This window comes from Musca domestica, unplaced genomic scaffold (assembly GCF_030504385.1).
Source record: "Musca domestica strain aabys unplaced genomic scaffold, Musca_domestica.polishedcontigs.V.1.1 12, whole genome shotgun sequence".
In the NCBI taxonomy this organism is placed as follows: Eukaryota; Metazoa; Arthropoda; class Insecta; order Diptera; family Muscidae; genus Musca; species Musca domestica.
In genome coordinates this window covers 2,629,568-2,650,221 of record NW_026712155.1, presented here as the reverse complement: position 1 = coordinate 2,650,221, position 20,654 = coordinate 2,629,568, and the positions used below count along the sequence as shown (strand labels likewise).

Sequence of the window (20,654 nt, the reverse complement as noted above, 5' to 3'; positions counted from 1 at the left end):
CTTTTGAGCCTATTGTCTTTCCGTTGCGGTGTAAGTTCTTGGACTTTCAATGGCTTCACCCCGAGCTCATTTTTCAATATTTGCTGAATGGAATATTGCGATATGTTCAGCTCACGAGTCATTTTTTAGCCACTGCGACGCGGGTTTCGATCAAGTCTCTTTTTTTACTTTTCGAACCATTTCTGCTGATGTTGCTGTTTTCTTCCGTCCACTTCCTTGACAATATTGTAAACAATTATATGTAAACAATATTATGAGCTGTCACTGGAATAATTTTAACAGCTGTCGGACGAGTTGCTTAGAAATGGCAGCAGTCTGAAGTTGCTTGCAGATTTTTCATTTCACCCTGTACTACTGGTAACAATTTTAGTAGCAACTTTATAACCATTGGCAATTGAAATTGCACTCAAAATATTCAAGGTCGGGAAATCCAAATACATGACCAGTGGGCTTGCCCCAACCTACCATCCTCTGCAAAATGTAAAATCGTAATTCAAAACTTCTCAATTTAACTAAATTTAATTTATTGCAGTGTAATTTATAAAGCCTCAGACAAAATTTTCAATTTATTTAGACAGCAAAATAATAAATATAAAAGCCATATTGCACAGCAGCACAAACTCACACACACACATACCAACAGCAATAAAAGGTCAAATATTATATTTTAATTTCACAGAGGCTACTCGACACAAGTTATGACGCAAATGGCCAGCACTTATTTGCTCTTGACTGAATAACTTTTGTGCAAATGCAAGGTCGACAGTATTTAATCATGCATAATTCCTAAACTGGATCACAAGTTCGATGTTGCAATCGGGCAGCAGACAAAGGGATACAACTTTTTTTGATGGTGGATTTTCCCAAAATACCATCATTGGATGATGACAACAATTTCAGTTTACAAAACTTTACCTAATCCTTTGAGAAGTAATCAACTTTAACATTTAACAACATTTTCAATTAGCCTCGACACCATACATACTCGTACAACACATGTTAGCCATCGATGCAATCGAAAGGCTGTTTGTTACACGTCGCAATGTGTTTGGTTTCGGTTTGATATTTAATACTGCAGCAAAGCCATAATTAGAGTCAATTTTAATTTGCAGCAAATAAACCAATTTATTTTAGCAAAAATTTATTAGTGTTTTGTGGCCAACAACCAATATCCATTATTTGTTGTAATAATAATGGAAATTCTGCACTGCAATATCCTGGAAAATGAAATTACTCGCTAATGGGGCGAGAGGAAATGTTTAGCCAATAATTAATTTAGCGAATGGCATAGCAGGCAATGAAAGTAGTTGTCTGATTTAATTACAATGTTTTATATTTAAAAGGTTGCGTTAATTTGATTTGGTTTCGTTGTTATAGTCTAAAATTGTGGTGTTGTGCGTCTTTGCGATAGATATGCAGCCAGCTGGGATAGACGCGTGCAAGAAATTCAAATGTTGTGTGTCAACGACACAAAAATGTCAATCAATTGTCTTTCGACGCTGATGGTGCCTTTCAACGACATCGGTTGGTTTCATAAACTATTCTGGTTAATGGTTAGCAAAATGGAAATTTAAGTTAAGGGTCAGGTCATAAAAATTAATTTTATTAGTCTTAAAATTGTCCTTTGTATTTTGAAATATGCAAATGTCATTGACATAAAACTTAATTGGTGGTCCAAAGGTTGGTACCTTAATGATTTTTAGCAAATGAAATGGAATTCCAATGATTAGCACGTATATATACTCGAAGTTTGTAACCAGAAGATATCAAGAAGGCCTTGAGAATAGAAAGTCCTTTTCGGCAGGAACTTCTTAAGAATATTCTTATATGTAGTCTTTAAAAAAATAAATCCTGGGGAATTTGTAAGGTATTTTTTATGAAAAATCCACCTTTTTATACCACCACCATTCTTAAGTCATCATAACATTCTTCGCCGATTTCACCATGGCCGTGAATATCACCTCTAGTTTCCGAACAAAATAAATTAGGTTGAAAAGAATTTAATCAAATGCAGTTCAGGTCCGTAGAAGTTTTGGTATTGAAAATGGGCTCTATAAGTCCACATTTTGGTATTGCCCAATACCGGTAAATTTATGGTATTTTGGGGTTTTTGTCACAATGTAAAACCTTGCAGGACCCTGTTCATACAAGTCTACGTTTCAATGTAGTTCCTAATATCTGTACCTCTAAATTTCCATATTTCAAGTAGGCTTCCATATAAACTCCCTATATTTGGTATAGGAATGAATTAAGTGGCATTGTTAAATGGAAAAATTTCGAAGCTAATATTTGGTGTTGACAATAGATACTATATCCTGTTACAGAAAATTGTCTACACAGGTCCACATTTTCGTATAATTTGTTAATTATTATGGTAATTTTTATATCCTCAACCATATGGCTAGAGATTCGGCCAAAACGTGTCTCATCGAAATAACGGTTTTAGACCCTATGCCTCTTTGGACCAAATCCGTTTCAGGACATTTGGAGTCGATCTAGCGATGCCCGTTCGTCTGTCCGTCCGTCTGAAGGGAGTATCCGATTTGATCCAAACTTGGTACATCGTAATATTATTGTCAAACTTAGATCGAGTTCGGAGACGGGCAATATCGGTCCACTCCTTCTAGTACCTCACCCACAAAATGTCAACATTTTCAAAGAAAATAATTTACTGCATTGAAAAAGCAAGGATCATTTTTTTGCTCTAACTTTGCAACTCCTAATATTTGCATCAGTGCTAGGTTAGGTGCAAAAATGGAAAATATCGGCCCATTCCATCAAGAAACTTTCCCACAGAGGGTCAAAATTTTGAATAATTATAATTCTCTTAAAATGTGATGTAAGAGTCCGATTGTCTTCAAAGTACATACATCACAATACTTTTATTGACTCAAGGCCTGGTGGAATAAATCGGTCCATTTCTTCTGGTACCTCTCCGAAAAGGGTCAAAATTTTTAATATATATGAAGCTCATAATACGCGTAATTAACATCCGATTCTATTCAGACTTTGGTACATCTCAATATTTCCAAAACACACAAAAGGATGACAGAGATGTGTACAACTGTACCTCTTGCTAATCGATATTTTGATGATTTGTGTCGCACTTTTCACAGATTTTTTTCGAATTTGGTATTTTCATAACGGGTACATTCTTCTATGATAAAAAATTGCCTATGCAGGTCCACATTTTCGTATAAACTACCACATAACCTCGCTATATTCGGAATTTTGATGCTTTTAACGGCATTGTTCAGCGTAATTATTTCGAAGCTGGTATCAAGCAATAGTTACCATATCCCTTTACAGAAAATTATTTACACGGGTGCAAATTCTCCTCTAGTCCTGATATAAAAGTGTATCTAATGATATTCGGTATTGTGACTAGGTTACATTTTTCGATGGAATTGCTTCAAACTTGGTATTTTGAGCTAGCTATGGATACACTTTCTGCAAAAAATTACACATACATATCTTCGTATGTCCCCACATAATGGTATCGTCCGACATTCGATTTATGCCAATTTCAGCTACATTTTATTACGGAATTATTTCCAAATTTGTATTTGGCGTTGGAAATATGTACCACCTTCTTAGATAACTAACTGTACCCCCGGTATACAGTATTTTAATAAATTGAGAGGCATATTTTAAAGGTTTGTTTTTAATTTTGTTAGTTACTTCCAGATGGTGGAGGTTATTAAAAGATAGGTTCGGAAAAACTTAGCTCTTTTTACTTGTTGGGTACGAAAAATGCAATCATTTTTGAAGTTATTTTGTCCAGGAAGACATTTTGTCCAGGAAGACATTTTTGTCCAGGAAGACATTGTAATTATGATTTAAAAAATAACAATTTATGTAAAGTCAAGAAGTATCTGCAAATAATTAAAAAAAAAAATAATAAGATTATTGAAAAAGGAGAAAAAACTACGATCCAGAACATTGTAGAAGATAGGCAAACATTTGGCAAACCTATTAAGAAGTCCCAAAAATTACCAGACCAGACGAGACTCATGATTTTCAAGAAGTGTTGTGGGGAAGTTATTCGACGGTGTAAGCCTATAAATCCCATAATTACTCATCCTCAAATTTCAGTAGAAATATTAGTAATTGTGAAAATCATGAACTAAGAGCTACGATTTCGTAATAACTTTGACCATTTCTGGAGGAGGTACAAACATAGGAACGACCTATGTATTCCATTTTCACGCTTTATCATATGTGGACAACAGTAATTGGAAGCAAAGGTTTGGAAATATTAGGAACTATCACAATTCAATTTGGATGAAAAGATTATTCAAAATATTAACTCGTTGTGGGATAGAAGTTGACCAATTATTTTCCATTTTGGCATCTTGCCTAACATAAGTTTTGATCTTTAAAATAGGAGAGAAATCGGGAGGAGTGGATTTCTATATCTCATATAAACAACTATGAATGCATGAAGTGTTTAGGAAAAAATTCACACATTTTATTATTGTTCGAAATTTTTTATAATACAATGTGCCAGGCTTCTTACATACCCCCTGAATTCCCAAGGCTGATAGTATGTAAAACGCTCGATATCTTGAATCTTTTTGACAACTGATGGGACACCTTACAAATTTTTACAATTTATCATTAAAAAAACCTTCTGTTCACTTTCCAAACTATTAATTAAACCTACCACAGAAATAATGTATTATTTCCACCACATTCTACCCTACAAAGTAAACCATATGAACGTAATTAATTATGTTCTCGTGCAAAGTACCATAGGAATGTTGAATTAAATTTTCTAAAAGTATTCTCATTTAAATAGTGGTAGTTACGTCTGGTATTGACAACTTGGAAAATGGGGGGAAATCATTCCCTGTCGCGTGACACCACTTTTCGTTTACAACCCATTGTGACTTTTGACTTTTAAGTCAACAGCCTTTTTGTAAGGACTTGTAATAGAGGTATGAGAGGGCAGGTTGAGGTCTAAACTAATAAAATTTCTTGCCTGTTGTTTCGAGAGCTTGTTCAGAGACAAAAAAAAACCAACGAAGTAAATTGATATTTATGTATGAATGTCGTCAGAAATTATAGAAATGGTAAACAAAGGAAAGAAAGTTTCTTTTTTTTTGGAAACAAAATGGTTTTATGTATCTCTTGAGAAATGTAACCACAGACCATGGGTGAAAGATTTACATGGTGGCCGGAGCGTCGAGGGAGTACATGATAATTTTTCAACGTTTTTCATTTAAGTTCCATTCATTGTGACTTTCAGTTACGAAAATTATGAGTTCTAGTCGACAATAAATTCAAGTTCCTTTCGCAGTGCTGATAAAAAAGAGGATATGTCGAACATGTAACAAATATAACATTTTTGTGTGTTTGAAAACTTTCTCGAAAAATAAATGTATTGTTAGCTATCTTAAGATATGCAGCAGGTATAATATAAAATATAAAGCACTTGGAAAAAAGTTTTTAGAATTTACAAACTTTATGAAAACAACTTTTATGGTTTCAATACCACGTCAGGCTTGTTGAACAAGAGCTGTGTGCTTCATAAACTAAATGAAGCTTTTAAGAAAAATATGAAAATAAGGGGACGATAATTTGATACCCAATTATGTAATTAAGTAATTACCTCAGAGTTTTTTTTTTTAAATTAAAACTTTTAAACAAAACAAAATATTTTCTTTCTCTCTGATATTACATTATTAAATATTGTGACTCTTTTTTCCATTCGCTTGTTAAACTAATAAATGACCACTTATAGATACGCTTTTCGTAGGTGAAATACTCAGAAAATTTGACAAACATTTTGCTGAGCATATTAGACATCGCAAAAAATTTGTACATTTGGAATGAAAACTCCTAGCCAAGAACATGGGGAGAGAAAACCTATGCAATAAATCCTTCTATTCTGAAATGAGTTCTGGATCGAGCTATGGGATAAATTTAAACGCAGCTATGATCACAATGATGGCAACAAACCCTATACAGGGTGAGATGAAAAAACTGCAACCACTGCAACTGTAGAAAAGACAGCAGTCTGAAGCTGTCATTTCTAAGCCATTCGTCCGACAGCTGTTAAACTTAATCCAGTGACAGCTCATTATATTGTTTATAAGCGTACAAAAGCATTTTGGTGAGAATTTTCCAGGAAAAGAGTTATTCGTGATTGAATTCAAGCGTGATATTGTGATTTCTTTATATTTGGCTGGAAAACCACACGTGGATATCGTTTGAGCACTCCAGAATTTAAATGTGAATAAATCTTTTGTGTCTCGTACCCTTCCTCGGTACCTGGTAGCGTAGCCAGACGTCAGTCAAGGAAGTGGACGGAAGAAAACAACATAAGCAGAAATGGTTCGAAAAGTAAAAAAACGACTTGATCGAAACCCGCAAAAATTTCTCGTTAGCTGAACATATCGCAATATTCCATTCGGCAAATATTGAAAAATTCGCTCGGGATAAAGCCATTGAAATTCCAAAAAGTGCAAGAACTTACACTGCAATAGAATGAAAATAGACTCAAAAGAGCTTTCGCTTGGCAGAAAGCAGTGAACTGCTGAATTTGGTTTTCTTCGATGAGAAAACATCCGACGTCCAGCAGTTTGTAAACAAACAAAATGATCGTGTTTATTTGCCAAAGAGGTCAGCTGAAAATGTGCACCCTCGGTTGGCAACCAGAACTCAAGCGCCGGCCATGGTGATGGTGTGGGCCGCCACAACAGCCGATGGTCGCTCTCCGCTCGTTCTAATCGACCGTGGCATCAAAATAAATGCCGAATATTATCGCGAAAATATTCTGGAGGGTGTTTTAAAGCCTCGGGCACACGCAAACATTTTGGACGCAGACCTTGGACATTCCGACAGGACTCAGCACCATCGCACTCAGCTCGCGCCACCCAAGAATGGTTACAAAATAAGGTTCCTCGCTTCATTTCCAGCGCAAAATGCCCACCAAAATCTCCGGATACCAATACGTTGGACTATTGTGTCTGGAGTATTTTGGAAAGCAAGGTTCGCACTAAAAAATTCCAAAGTGTCGATCATCTCAAGCCAGCGCTTCGCCGGGAATGGGCCAAAATACCGCAGAGCAACATTCATGCAGCGTGTGACTGTTTCATTGTCCGTTTGAAGGCCATATTTAGGGCCAGAGGTGGCCAATTCGAACAAATCTAAACTTATTCTAAGACTTCATGCTATTTCCGACATTTTTTGCTTTCATTCAATAAAATTAAAAAAAAAAAATGTAAAAATTATGGCGTTTGACTTGGTTTCAGTTTTTTTGTCTCACCCTGTATATCATTTTATTACGTTAAATATTCAGAAAATGTGACTGGCACTTTCCTGATGATCAAACCGATCATTTTGGATCAAACCCTCACCAGGAAACGATTGAGATTTTAGGGAACGAAAACCTATTCGATAATTCGTTCTATTTCGCAATAAATTCTGGGTCGAGCTATGGGACACCTTCTGTGCATAAAAAACAATCAGTTCAAATTCTACTGATGTCCTGTCTTTCTGAAATCCCTGTCTCTCCACATCAATTTGCTTAATTAAGATTAACCACCATTGTCACAAAAGGATGGTATCCAGAATCTTTGAAATTTGAATGAATAGGTTGTTTTCTGATTAAGATAAAATTTCTGTCAATCGAAATCTTTACCTCAAAAACAAAAAAACTTAAATTAATTCTCCTAATAGGCTTGCGGCTATCCTTGTATTTTATAAATAACAAATAAAACAAAAGCCTTCGCACTCAAGGGTCCAGCCAAAGTAAAGAAACGTTACAATGTTCTTAACGAGAATATGTAATACAAATGAATGTTTTCTCTTCTGTTTCTGCTTCGGCTTTTGTTTAGTTACATTGTTTTCATGCATTCTCACGAACGCCTTGGACATAAAGGAAGGATATAAATGACAATGCCTGACATTCATTTGGATGAGGTTTGTCACTTTTATGGAAGGCATATGTGTGTGTGTGTGTGTGTGTTTAGAATATAATACTCATCCAAATGATTAAAACTTTGGACCACCATTGTTGTGTGGTGTCGTGTCGGTGTAATGATTATACTCTTACAAACACATATCTAAAGCATGGATTTGTGAGAATTTCGTTGTCGGCGAAACAAAGATGTCTCTTCTATATTGCGTGGTGAGAGGGGTAGAGGTGCACATTTTGGGCGTGCGTGTTTCATAATAACAATAAATATTTTATTAAGTCCAAATGAAATAAATATAAAAGTAAATGAAATTATATTTTTTGTTGCCTTCCCACAACGAAGTACTAGAATGGCTCATTAGGGCGTTTCAAGTTAATAAACAAACGTGACTATAATAAATGTCATTGTGAAGACTTATATAAGCCTTAATAAAAGAAGAAAAGATTAAATTTTTCAAAAAAGTAGTAAGGGTTAAATTTGGGGATACCTTAAAAAGTAGGGACATAAAAATACATTTACAGATTAGCTGTATGAATTATGTTGGTTTCATAAGCAAATTGATAACTATGGATAAATGTGCAGACACTAAATACACAAAATACCTCGATTTTTTAGAGAAAGTATTCAAAATAAAACAAATTATTTATATTTAGAATCTTAAAAAAAAAACTCAAATCGGGAGGGTGAAATTCGGGACTCTAGCGCAGTCCTTAGTTATTTTCTGCAGTCATTTTGAAATAAGCAATTGAAAGAATATTACCTTAATTAAAACGGCTTGGAAGGGATTAACTATGACTTCCACACCGGAGGCGACTTCAGAACCCTATCCCTATTCATTTTTAAATTTAACAGATTTTTTCAATCCACAATGAAATTCAGAGCATACATTCTTGTTCATCCGATCAATAACTTTACATACGCTTCAACAGTTGTGGACAATAAGGTATTAATTTAGCTATTACCGAAATCGAATTCCAAGAGGAATTTACTCGACCAAAGTAATATCTCTGAAGCATTTCGATAATATTTCCATTTTTTTTAAAAATCAGTCCACATGAGACGCCGAAAATCTCATCCATCATAAGATCCAAAAAAAGACGACAACTACCTCGATAAGTGACTAACTTGAACTAACGACCGGACCCAGCCTTAGAGTACTTATTCAGGACTCTGAGTCCTTGGACCTGGTATATACTTAGAATCCTAGTATATCCTTGCAATGCCTTAGTACTTAGTAGTATTTTTGCATATCCTGGTAGAGCCTTGTCTGAGTAGTATCCTTGCTTATTTTTTGTAGACCCTTGCTTGAGTACATATTAAGGCTTCGTGAAGTAATATACCTGCATATCCTTACAGAGTCTTACTAGAGTATTTATTAAGCTCTCCCGCAGTAGTACTCATACATATCATTGTAGAATCTTGCTCGAATACCTATGAATTTCTCTTGTCACCGTCTCCTTACAGAACCTTGTTTTAATACCTAATAAGTTTTTTTTACTCTTTCATATCCTTGAAGCTTTTTTTCTTGGGATATCTCGCAGTAGCATTCTTCCATATCCTTGCTTGGGTTCGTATTGGGGTATATCACAATAGTATCCTCGCATATCATTTAAGATCCAATATCGAGTACTTATACAGGTCTCGGCTGGTAGAATCCATGCTTGTCTAATAAAAACCTTTCCCACATCCTCATGAGCACCAGAGTATTTAGCCAGCTATCTGGTCTACTAACCCCAATTTTTTTCTGCTCCCACTGATGAGTACTATCAAGGCCTCGAGTCGGAAGGATCCTACGAACTACGAAGTATATTATCTCAATGCTGGTGAAACTGCTAGCTTTAGTGGAAGATTTTTTGCATAAGTAGAATTATGTCAATTTTTAATTCGGAATAGTCCTCGAGATATATGTAAATGTAACAAGAAACGCATGTTTTCTCCTTCTCTCTCAACGAAATAAATTCTTGTTACGAATCCTTGGGCTCCAACGAGCTGTTCTCAGTCGAAATAAAAATGTGTCTTTACACACGAGAACTTGATATTTTTCCAATATCACCTGCTGGGAACACAAATCCACCAATAGTGCCTAATCCTCCTGTATCTCCAAAATTGAAAACCTAAACAAGTTAAAAGATATTTATGATTAGCCTCAGATTTTGTCCACAAATGTATTTTTTCAATAGACCTCTATCCGAAACGTTCGTTAACCATAATACAATAAATAAAATAATAAAGTAAGACCATATTTACTTCGAGTCCCAAACTCCTATTTCGACTTTTCAGACCTGTTCTAAACTCATAATACAGAGATCATACCTAAAATACATGCTTTACACAAGCTTAATTGGAATTCTACTTAAAATCTCTTTCCAATATTATTCGCTATCACTTCCTTCTTCCTTCTCTTGCTCTCTCTTTATATTGACAATATGTCTTCTCTCAATCAAATTTCTGGAGCAGATTTTTATCAGGGTGCAAGGCCGAGAGAATAATAAAAAAAACAGAAAATCCACGGTCCTACTTTGCTTTTCTTACATAAATAATTGTTCTAGTAACGAAATGAAAAAAAAAAAAACAAACAAATTCCTCTTCAGGCCTCTTTAGTTTGGTCATCAACCCAAAGCCTATTTATTTTCTATTAAATTAATGAAATTTAATTTGTAATTTTATTTGAATAAATCATATTTCACTTAATGCCTTCCTACGTTGCGTATGAGCAATGAGCTCATGTTAATCATACGAGCCGAAGCATCACTCCTTGGATGACACAAACTAAGGCTAATGAAATATGATACTTTATCGCTTCGTATCCGTATGAGAGTGTGCGTTAAATGTCAAACTTGTTTTTTTTCTTCTCTCAAATCATATTTGTACATTTCACAGTCATCCTTTTGTGCGACGAAAAAGAATGACTGGAATGCCAAATGTTGTTGCTGGCGTTGTTATCGTTTTTCCATCCATCGCCCGAATGTGTCAACGCAACACAGTTCGTAAAGCAAAGATATTAAATTGAATTCGATACCCTGTTCATAAAACTTCCCCCTTCAGCAGATATCCGATGTTAAACGTTTTAGCGATTTAACAAAATATAAAAAGAAATCCTACAAGTGGGGATGTTTTTCTCTCGGATTTTTTTCTCTTCCTGCCCTTCGTCCTTTTATTCTCTTTTGACATTTCAATCGATCTAAATGCCTATCACAGCGAACAAAATGGTATGATTTGAAGAGGGGTGGAATATATTTCTATGGAATTTTTGAAATAAATGAAAATCTTTAAAGAAAAGCCATGATGCCAGAACTTCTACGTACTTTTAATTATTAAATTTCAAGCAAGTGAAAAATAATGAATGAACTTAAAGCTTATAAAAGTGAATGAAAAATTCCCCCCGAATCGGATCACAAAATGTCCAACCTTACAATATTCATCATAAACAATTGAGCATCAATGGTAACCGCCGCCGCTGCAGAAGCAGCAGGTGATTTCAATATTTTGTTTGCAAAGGTTTACATAAATTATTCACCAGACAGTTGTAAATATTAAATACCTCAATTTTGTTTCCTTAGCAAAACATTAGCCACTGTATGAAGGTCTGCGTTTTTTTGTTTTGTTTTTCTTTCCATTTTGTGTGGATTGATGCTGTTTGAGTTTTTCCATCTTCTTTTGGTTGGTCAATTGTTTTTAATAAATCATAAATGGCAGCAGCCACCAAAGGTGCTAATTAATGAGGATGGCAGGAGGATACCTTAGGCGAAAAAAAATTAATTTGCTAAGGTTGTATATACATTTTTCTTAACCAGAGTTTTTGTTATTACAGAAAATTTTCCAGAATCATTATTAATTCTGGTCAGAGTTATGAACTGTTGTGAAAAAATCCAGGTGCGCAAAAATGTATTTATTTAACCACGGCGCAGTAAACATTTATTTACACGCAAAATTAGAGGTTTTGATTTTAAAACTTGTTTAAATTTAGTACCACAGGAAAAGGTGTTTGCCGAATTAAAGTATTTTTCACTGCCAATCAAATTAGCTTTAATTCAGTCATTAATTCCTCCCTGGATGATTTTTAAAAATATATTTTTTTGATTTTCGTTTTGTAGCGGCTGATTGTTTTTAAATTTTTGGAAAAATCTGTTTCAGAACATTTTTGTCCATGTCCGATGTTTGTATGTACGTCTGTCTGAATGCACAAAAATTCTCTTGTACCTCTCCCACAAAACATCTACATTTTCAAAGGAAAGTATTTACCTTATAAATAGCAAAAGGGATATTCGATTTCGTTAAAAATCTTAATATTTGATTCAGTCTTATGTCAGTTGAAAAAATGAACGAAATCTGTTTACTCCTTTTAGTATGCCCTCCACAAAAGTTAAAATTTTACTTCAAATATCCTATATCTTCATATTACTACATACCATAGATCTAGTGTAAATATGGGAAATATCAGCCTACTCTTTCTGCCTCCTCCTCCCCTACAAAGGCTCAAAAATTTGAATAATTATAAGACTTATAAATTGGCTCACTAGTTCTGGGAATTTTTCTATAGACACGCGGCTTTTCGTACCTCTCTCCAAGGTAGATATTTTGAATGACAATAATTTTTATATAATCACACGATTGTCTTCATTCTTGGCACATTCCAATATTTTTGCATTTATTGCCTTCCAATTAGAATTTCTCAATAGTATTGGTTGGGAGTGTGGACCTGAGAGGTACGGCTAAATGGAACCTACATCATAAAATAAAACAAGTAAAAAAATACCGCTCAAATGAAAACCTTTATATGGAAGCTGTACAAAGACGTGGTGCTGCATGAGTAATTTTTTGTCATAGACTGTAGCAATTATTCCGAACTTTAAATACGAAATTTGAAACAGTTCTGGGGTATAATGTTGCTAATATCATCATAATATCAAATAAAGGGAGGTACCACTGTTTGGGAGCTATACCAAAACATAGACCTACATGGCCCATTTTCAATACCGAAAGTCCTGCAGACATAGTATACATTTTAGTAACATTTTATGAACCTACTTCATTTCGTTCAAAAGCTAGAGTGATTTCCACAAATGGACGGAAATCTCTAAATCTAAAATGTATATTTCGAGTTGTTACAAAAGAATGACAAACTTAATATACCCTCCATACTATGGTGGAGGGTATACAAATAGGCCTGAGAATTGAAAACCCTTTGGAGTTTTGCAATTTTGTCCTTCTTATGCCCTTCATAGAATGGTGGAGGGTATAAAATATGGCCAAAATGTAAAAAATAATTGAAATCTGAGTAAACACTTATTTGGGGGAGATACCAAAATGTGGACCGACTTGACCCATAATTTGTACAAACAATTCTTCATCTAATCCAGAGGACAGTATCAAATTTAAAAGCCCTATATTTAATTTAGGGAAATATGTAGAAAAATATTTGGAGCCATTATTGTTTGGTTAAGGCTACATATAATGGGGGCACAAAATTTAGCCTGGGAACACAAAACCGTTTTTGAAACCAGAACCAAATACTATTACATACACTTGAAATTTCAGTGTCATAACTTTCTTTAAGTAAGAAATCCCAATATTTTTGCTTGCATTGGAGGAAGTCTGAAAATGGAATATATCTTTCACTCTTACAGATATTGAAATGGGAATATATCCGTCCACATTGAACCGCCCATATAATTTTAGGTGTTTTTGAGGATTCTACCCTAATGTCCAAACAAATCCACTCTTATTTGACGTATCGTATTTTCTCCTGGGTTGATTTACTTACCGCAGATAAACATTAACGTCAGTCCACTTTTAGGTATAGCCCCCATATTATGTTTGTTTTACTTTTCGGAATTTTGGAGTTTTCTGGTCCAAGATTTTAAAGAACTCAGGTGTCATTTGACGCATTGGATTATATCCCTTCCAAGAAAGGTGTAGATATTTTTTTTTCGAATGATTTGCTAGTTGTTTGATATTTTGATTCTCAATGGCTACCTTAACCCTTCTTCAAAAATATGCTATGTAAGTAAGGCTCTATATAATGGAACTTTCAAAGTTTGCTGATTTTTAGAAAAGTCTATGTGCCTATAAGTAAAATTTCCTCATCGGGAGGGCATAAAATGTACGTACCAGCCGAAGTTTACTTCGTTTTCATTAGCTTCTTCTTCAATCTTTTCACCATACTGAATTAGGAAAATCTTTCACTCAAAAATGAGAAAAAGAAAAAACCGTTTTGCTGGAAACCTAAATAAGAAATTAAAAAGTTTATTAGATTTTATTTTCCCAAAAGAACAAAATTGCGGAAAAAGGGATATTATGGTCCATAATAAAATAAATTCCATTAGAAATTAATGGAATTTTCATTTCAGCTATTCTTTGGATGGATGTTTTATAGAAAAAGGTAGTTACTCAACTATTTGCAACCTGCTGGGCTGGGTTGTTGCCAATAGCTTAAATACTTGAAATATAAATGTTTAATTTTTGCCAAATTGAGTTTTTCTTGAAATTTACAATTGAATTGAATTTCCTAAAAGCAACAATAAAATGAAGAATTCATGCTGTGAAATTGAAGTAAATAAATAAATGGAAAGTTTTTGATTTTCTTCCAAACTAGGCATCAAAAGGGTCAAGTGCAAATAATCCTTTGTGGGCAAAAGTCAAAACCTTGTTCATTGCTCGAAACTACAAAAACAAACATTGTGTTAAAGTTTATCACATAATCGGACAAATTACTGCTGCCTAAAAGTATTGCAAAAAATTGCTATCAAAGTGAATTTGTTGTTGTTGTTGTCGTCGTCGTGTTATTGTATTTCAGCTTAATTCCATTTTGTACTGGCACTGGCACGTGTAAAATGGCTTGCTTTCTTTTTTGCGTCTCCCTTTCAATGCAAATGACAAAAGGAAATTGAAAGAAAAACGAAATCCTTTTTAGAATAATACCTAACAAAATTGAATTAAATGAACAAAAGAGGAGAAGGAAAGAGCAACGATTTATCCGTTACATTTATATTACAATAATCATTAAAGGTGAACTAAAGAAAGTGTTTCCCTGCACTTAGGAAAATGAGAAAACTTATGACAATAGTTAATATAAACAAAGTTCCAAGGTTCGGAGGGAAAGGCGTAGGCAAGGAAAGATTTAGTAAGGTTCACTACTAGTTCAAAATTAAAGGATAATCAAACTAAAATTTAAATAATAAAAAGGCGTATAAGATATATATTGTTATTCAACGGGTGAGATAAAAAAACTGCAACCAACTTCAGATTGCTGTCATTTCTAGGCCACTCGTTCGACAGCTGTTAAAACTATTCCAGTGACAGCCCATTATATTGTTTAAATGCGTACAACAACATTTTGGTGAGAATTTTCCAGAAAAAAAAAATTTATTCGTGGTGGAATTCAAGCGTGATAGTGTGATTTCTTCATATTTGGCTGGAAAACCACAAGTGGCTATCGTTAGAGCACTCCAGCTTTTAAATGTGAATAAATCTTTTGTGTCTCGTACCATCGCTCGTTACCGTGATACTGGTAGGGAAGCCCGACTCAAAAAAAATCAAAATCAGCTGAAATGGTTCGAAAAGTAAAGAAGCGACTTGATCGAAACCCGCGTCGCAGTTGCCGAAAAATGGCTCGTGAGTTGAACATATCGCAATATATAGCCATTGAAATTCCAAAAAGTGCAAGAAATTACATCGCAATAGAAAGAAAATAGACTCAAGAGAGCTAAAGAGTTGCTTCGCTTGGCCGAAAGTAGTGAACTGCCGAATTTGGTTTTCTCCGATGAGAAAACTTTTGTTGTCCAGCAGTTTGTAAACCAACAAAATGATCGTGTACTTGCCAAAGAGGTCAGCTGGAAATTTGCACCATCGGTTGGCCACCAGAACTCAAGCGCCGGTCATAGTGATGGTGTGGGCCGCCATAACTGCCGACGGTCGCTCTCCGCTCGTATTTTTCGATCGTGGCATCAGAATAAATGCCGAATATTATCGCGAAAATATTCTGGAGGGTGTACTAAAGCCTTGGGCACGCAAACATTTTGGCCGCAGACCTTGGACATTCCAACAGTACACAGCACCATCGCACTCAGCACGCTTCACCCAAGAATGGTTACAAAATGAGGTTCCTCGCTTTATTTCCAGCGCACAATGGCCACCAAAATCTTCGGATACCAATCCGTTGGACTATTGTGTCTAGAGTATTTTGGAAAGCAATGTTGGCACTAAAAATACCAAAGTGTCGATCACCTCAAGCAAGCGCTTCGCCGGGAATGGGTCAAAATACCGCAGAGCAACATTCGGGCAGCATGTGATGGTTTTGTTGGCCGTTTGAAGGCCATAATTCGTGCCAAAGGTGACCAATTCGAACAAATCTTAACTTATCCTAAAATTTGATGCTATTTCCGACTGTTCTAGCTTTCATTCAATAACATTTAAAAAAAATGTAAAAATGATGGAGTTTGACTTTGTTGCAGATTTTTGTACTCCAAATATGATTTAAAAGTCAAGAAAAGTGTGATCTCTTTCTATTTAAAGTTAAAAATACAAATCCAAATGAAAAACGCACAACCTTAAATACATCCTGAACATTGAAAAAATATCACAAGTAGAAGCCTATTTAATAATCCTCTTCCACAGGATTTCATTAAAATTTAAAAATCTATATTAAAAGCAAAGAAATTGAATATTAAAAAAAAAATGAAACTTTTTTAATACAATATTCCCCTACTCCAACTTTTTGGTAAAACAAATTAAGTGGAGAAGAAAAATCACTTGTCTTTCACTTGAACCTCATTTTTGTTTTTGTTCCTTTTGCTACCAAGAAGTAATATCATTCGCACTCACCTGGTGGTTGTTATGACACAAAGCAAACACTTAAGGAAGTCAAAATGTTCAATGGCAAAATTCTATGTCAAATATTTATCACCCTCCATTTGGCCAAAGAAAAAAAAAACACACAATCTCCGCAAAGAGTTCTCATAGAGCTTAGCATCTTTGCTTCGTGCTTTCCGCAACGGAAACTTTCCTCTTCAACGAAACGTTATTGAATTATAATCGTATTTTTTCGATATTTTTTTCACACAATAAAAATAGAATGGACAACTTTAAAGTCAATGGAAGGTGAATAAAAATAAGTACAGGTGGTCATAAATAAAATCATGTTAAATATAGAAAATTACATAAATAGATGATGAATGAATGATGAAGTTCCCAGTTTCCAAATGGGGGAGAGGTTGCTAGTGTTTTTGCGTGGAAGGAAATGCCTGTGCTAAGTGTTTAAGGAATTGTTGTACCTCAGTGAAGCCAGTAATTAAATTATGTATGTAAGGGCCTTTAAAAAAATTCTAAATATAATTAATAAAAAAAATTAAGTGACAAGCAGCTGCTTTCCTGTATGGCCCTTCAAAATATTTATAAAAATAATAACAGATGTACAAAGTGCTAAACTTGATTATTTCCATGAAATTTGACTCATATTTTTGATGATATTTTTAATATCTGTCTTGACTTAAAACAATTTCTTGAATACACAGTGAGATGAAAAAAATGCAACCAACCAACTTTTATAGTGTCGTATATATGGGTCAAAAGATATGTAACACCTCGAAATATTGGTCAAAGGTATAGGAAGTTATATGGGGATCTTCCTATCTCGCCGAGTTTATCTAGCTATGTGTGTCCGTCAGTCTGTCCATGTTAATTTGTAATCATGCTACAGGTCGAAGTTATGGCCCGATCCTTACAAAATTGAAACTGGATGTGTGGTTAAGGTCAGAGTATAAGTCTATTGTTTTTGCGGATGATCGCAAAATATTTAGGGGTTGAAGTGGATCAAAAACTTAAAATTTTCCTGAATTTGCTGTTGCTCTATAGGCCACAATTATTAACCAATCGACGAGGAAACTTGCATGGAGTTAGAGTTCAGGGCTGGGGACAAGCTAACCAATGTGGATGGTAATCGAACAATATTTAGCGGGTAAAATAGAATAGAAGTCTATTGCTTTGGGAGATGGTCGCAAAGTATTTAGGGGTTGAAATGGACCAAAAACATTCTATTGGAAGTATCGAAAATGTGCCAATCACTGATATTTTTTGAGCAATTCACTACCACTAAGAAGATCTACACAGGATTAATGCCATTCTTTTTTTTTTTAATCCAAGATATCTTTACTTACAATTTTTTTAATAGATTTTCAATTTTTAATATTTTACAGAGTGATGTATTCGATGAAATCGACTTATCCGATTTGTGTACGGCCGAATGCAGTATTAAAAACGTAAATCATAGTTTCCAGGTGAGTGAAGAAATTGTTAATTTTTCTTTAATTTTAAATAATCATCAGCTCTTTTATGTGATTGGCAATAATCCTTCGGGAGCAAAAATATATCACAGTAACTTCATTTTAAGATTGACTTAATTATAAAGCATAAAAATGACGTCACTATAATGTCATGTATAAGTGTAAGATGTATGATTTCTAAAATATAATTCTCAAAAATATTCTGTATTTTTAGACATAGAATTTATTTCAGTTTAGCACAGATTAGGATAATTTCTATCTATTGCCATTATTTCATAATTACCTTACGACCCATTACACAAACTCATAATAGACTCTCTCGCCCTCGCTATCACAAAAGCTGTAAAATGTAAAAATCTAATTCCCAATTAATTGAACGTAATTATAATCCTTAACCTTAGACAACACAGCTTAGAGCCAACATTGCAAAACTAAACAAATTTACCAGAGCAAATTTTACGAGCCGTTTAACCTTCACCTTAACCAGCTCTAGCTCTGCCATAAATTTTAATCCCCCCATTATCGAATTTATCTCTATAGCATTTTAATAAGTTATTCTGGTTGTTGTTGTTGCTGCTGAACTACAAAATGTAGGTCTTATCAAAATCTATCGCCAAAAATTGCCACAACTTTAAGTTTGAGGAAATTTGCAAAGGTTAGGGTTTAGTGTCAAATAAACGCCAACCAGCCAGCCCTTCAGCCAACCAAGCAAAGTAATGTTCATTTTTACGTTATTATCCACCAACTTTAGAATGCCACTTGATCTGCCATCAAATGTTGTTATGGCTGTGTGTGTGTGTGTAAGTGTTGGCTCTAATCATATTATTCGTTACCCTTACAACCAAGACAACTGAAATATTTTACGCTAGAGATCCTTGATTGCCATCCTTGAAGTAGGTGTTCTGCTTTGCTCTCTCTTTCACACACACACACAAAGACACAGCCACACAAAAAGGCCAAATAAGCAATCTACCATAACAAATGGGGTTATGAATTGGGATACATAATGACAGCAGCATTGCCATTGAAATGGCCTTAAAAGTAAACTCAAACAACAAAAACAACAATACCATTAAAGCGACCATAACAAAATACGGAAATGCTCATATTTATTGGAGATTGTAATTTTTATAGTTGGTAATGTGTTCTTGCTTCGCCAGGGGTTTTCATATTTTTTATTGGCAATACGAATTACTTCGGATCGTTGAGTATTTCATTTATGCGTGTTAGTTTGAGTTGTGTATGTTTGTATGTTCTTGAGTGTGGTTAACCAAATAAACAAGTAATTATGAGTGGCATAATAAAATATATTTTTACAGCATGACCAACTGAAAAATTGGAAATCTATGTTGAAATGGGAATATACAGGGTGAGATGAAAAAACTGCAACCACTTTCAGACTGCTGTCATTTCTAAGCCACTCGTCCGACAGCTGTTAAAATTATTCCAGTGACTGCTCATTATATTTTTTACAAGCGTGCCAAAGCATTTTGGTGAGAATTTTCCAGAAAATAAGTTGTTCGTGATAGAATTCATGCGTGATAGTGTGATCTCTTTATATTTGGCTGGAAAACCACAAGTGGCTATCGTTAAGCCCCTCCAGCCTTTAAATGTCAATAAATCTACTGTGTCTCGTACCATCGCTCGTTACCGTGATACTGGTAGCGTAGCCCGAGGAAGTGGACGGAATAAAGCAGCAACACCAGCAGAAATGGTTCGGAAAGTAAAGAAGCGACCGAAAAATGGCTCGTGAGCTAAACATATCGCAAAATTTCATTCGACAAATATTGAAAAATGAGCTGGGGTTACAGCCATTTAAATTCCACAAAAATTCAGGAACTTACACCCCAACAGAAGGAAAATAGACTTAAAAGAGCTAAAGAGTTGCTTCGCTTGGCCGAAAGTGGTGAACTGCCGAATTTGGTTTTCTCCGATGAGAAAACATTAGTTTCGTCCAGCAGTTTGTAAACAAACAAAATGATAGGGTTTACTTGCTAAAAATGGTTACAAAGTGAGGTTCCTTGCTTCATTTCCAGCGCACAGTGGCCACCAAAATCTCCGGATACCAATCCATTGGACTATTGTGTCTGGAGCATTTTGGAAAGCCAGGTTGGCACTAAAAAATACCAAAGTGTCGATGACCTCAAGCAAGCGCTTCGCCGAGAATGGGCCAAAATACCGCAGAGCAATATTCGGGCAGCGTATGACAGTTTCATTGGCCGTTTGAATAATTCGATGCTAAAGCTGACCAATTCGAACAAATCTAAACTTATTCTAAAGTTGGATGTTTTTTCCGACAATTATGGTCCCTGACTTTGCTGCAGATTTTTTATCTCACCCTGTATAAAAATGCTGAAAAGGGAAATTATTAAAATGGAAACAATTCCCAAATGACAATTTTTGAAAAAAAAAAATTAATTTCTTGGATATAGGAACTTAAAACATCATC

General features: G+C 34.7%; 1 protein-coding gene across 6 annotated transcripts in view; it reads left to right on the top strand.

Annotated features, from left to right (window-relative positions):
* The window catches only part of LOC101892971 (diacylglycerol kinase eta), a 116,891-nt gene that overhangs the window by 63,270 nt on the left and 32,967 nt on the right, over positions 1–20,654 (top strand). For all 6 annotated transcript variants that reach the window (XM_059118083.1, XM_059118081.1, XM_059118084.1 and 3 more), the window contains one exon: positions 18,119–18,199. In XM_059118083.1, the coding sequence (XP_058974066.1) occupies positions 18,119–18,199 (81 nt within the window). The remainder of the gene's footprint in view (positions 1–18,118; positions 18,200–20,654) is intronic.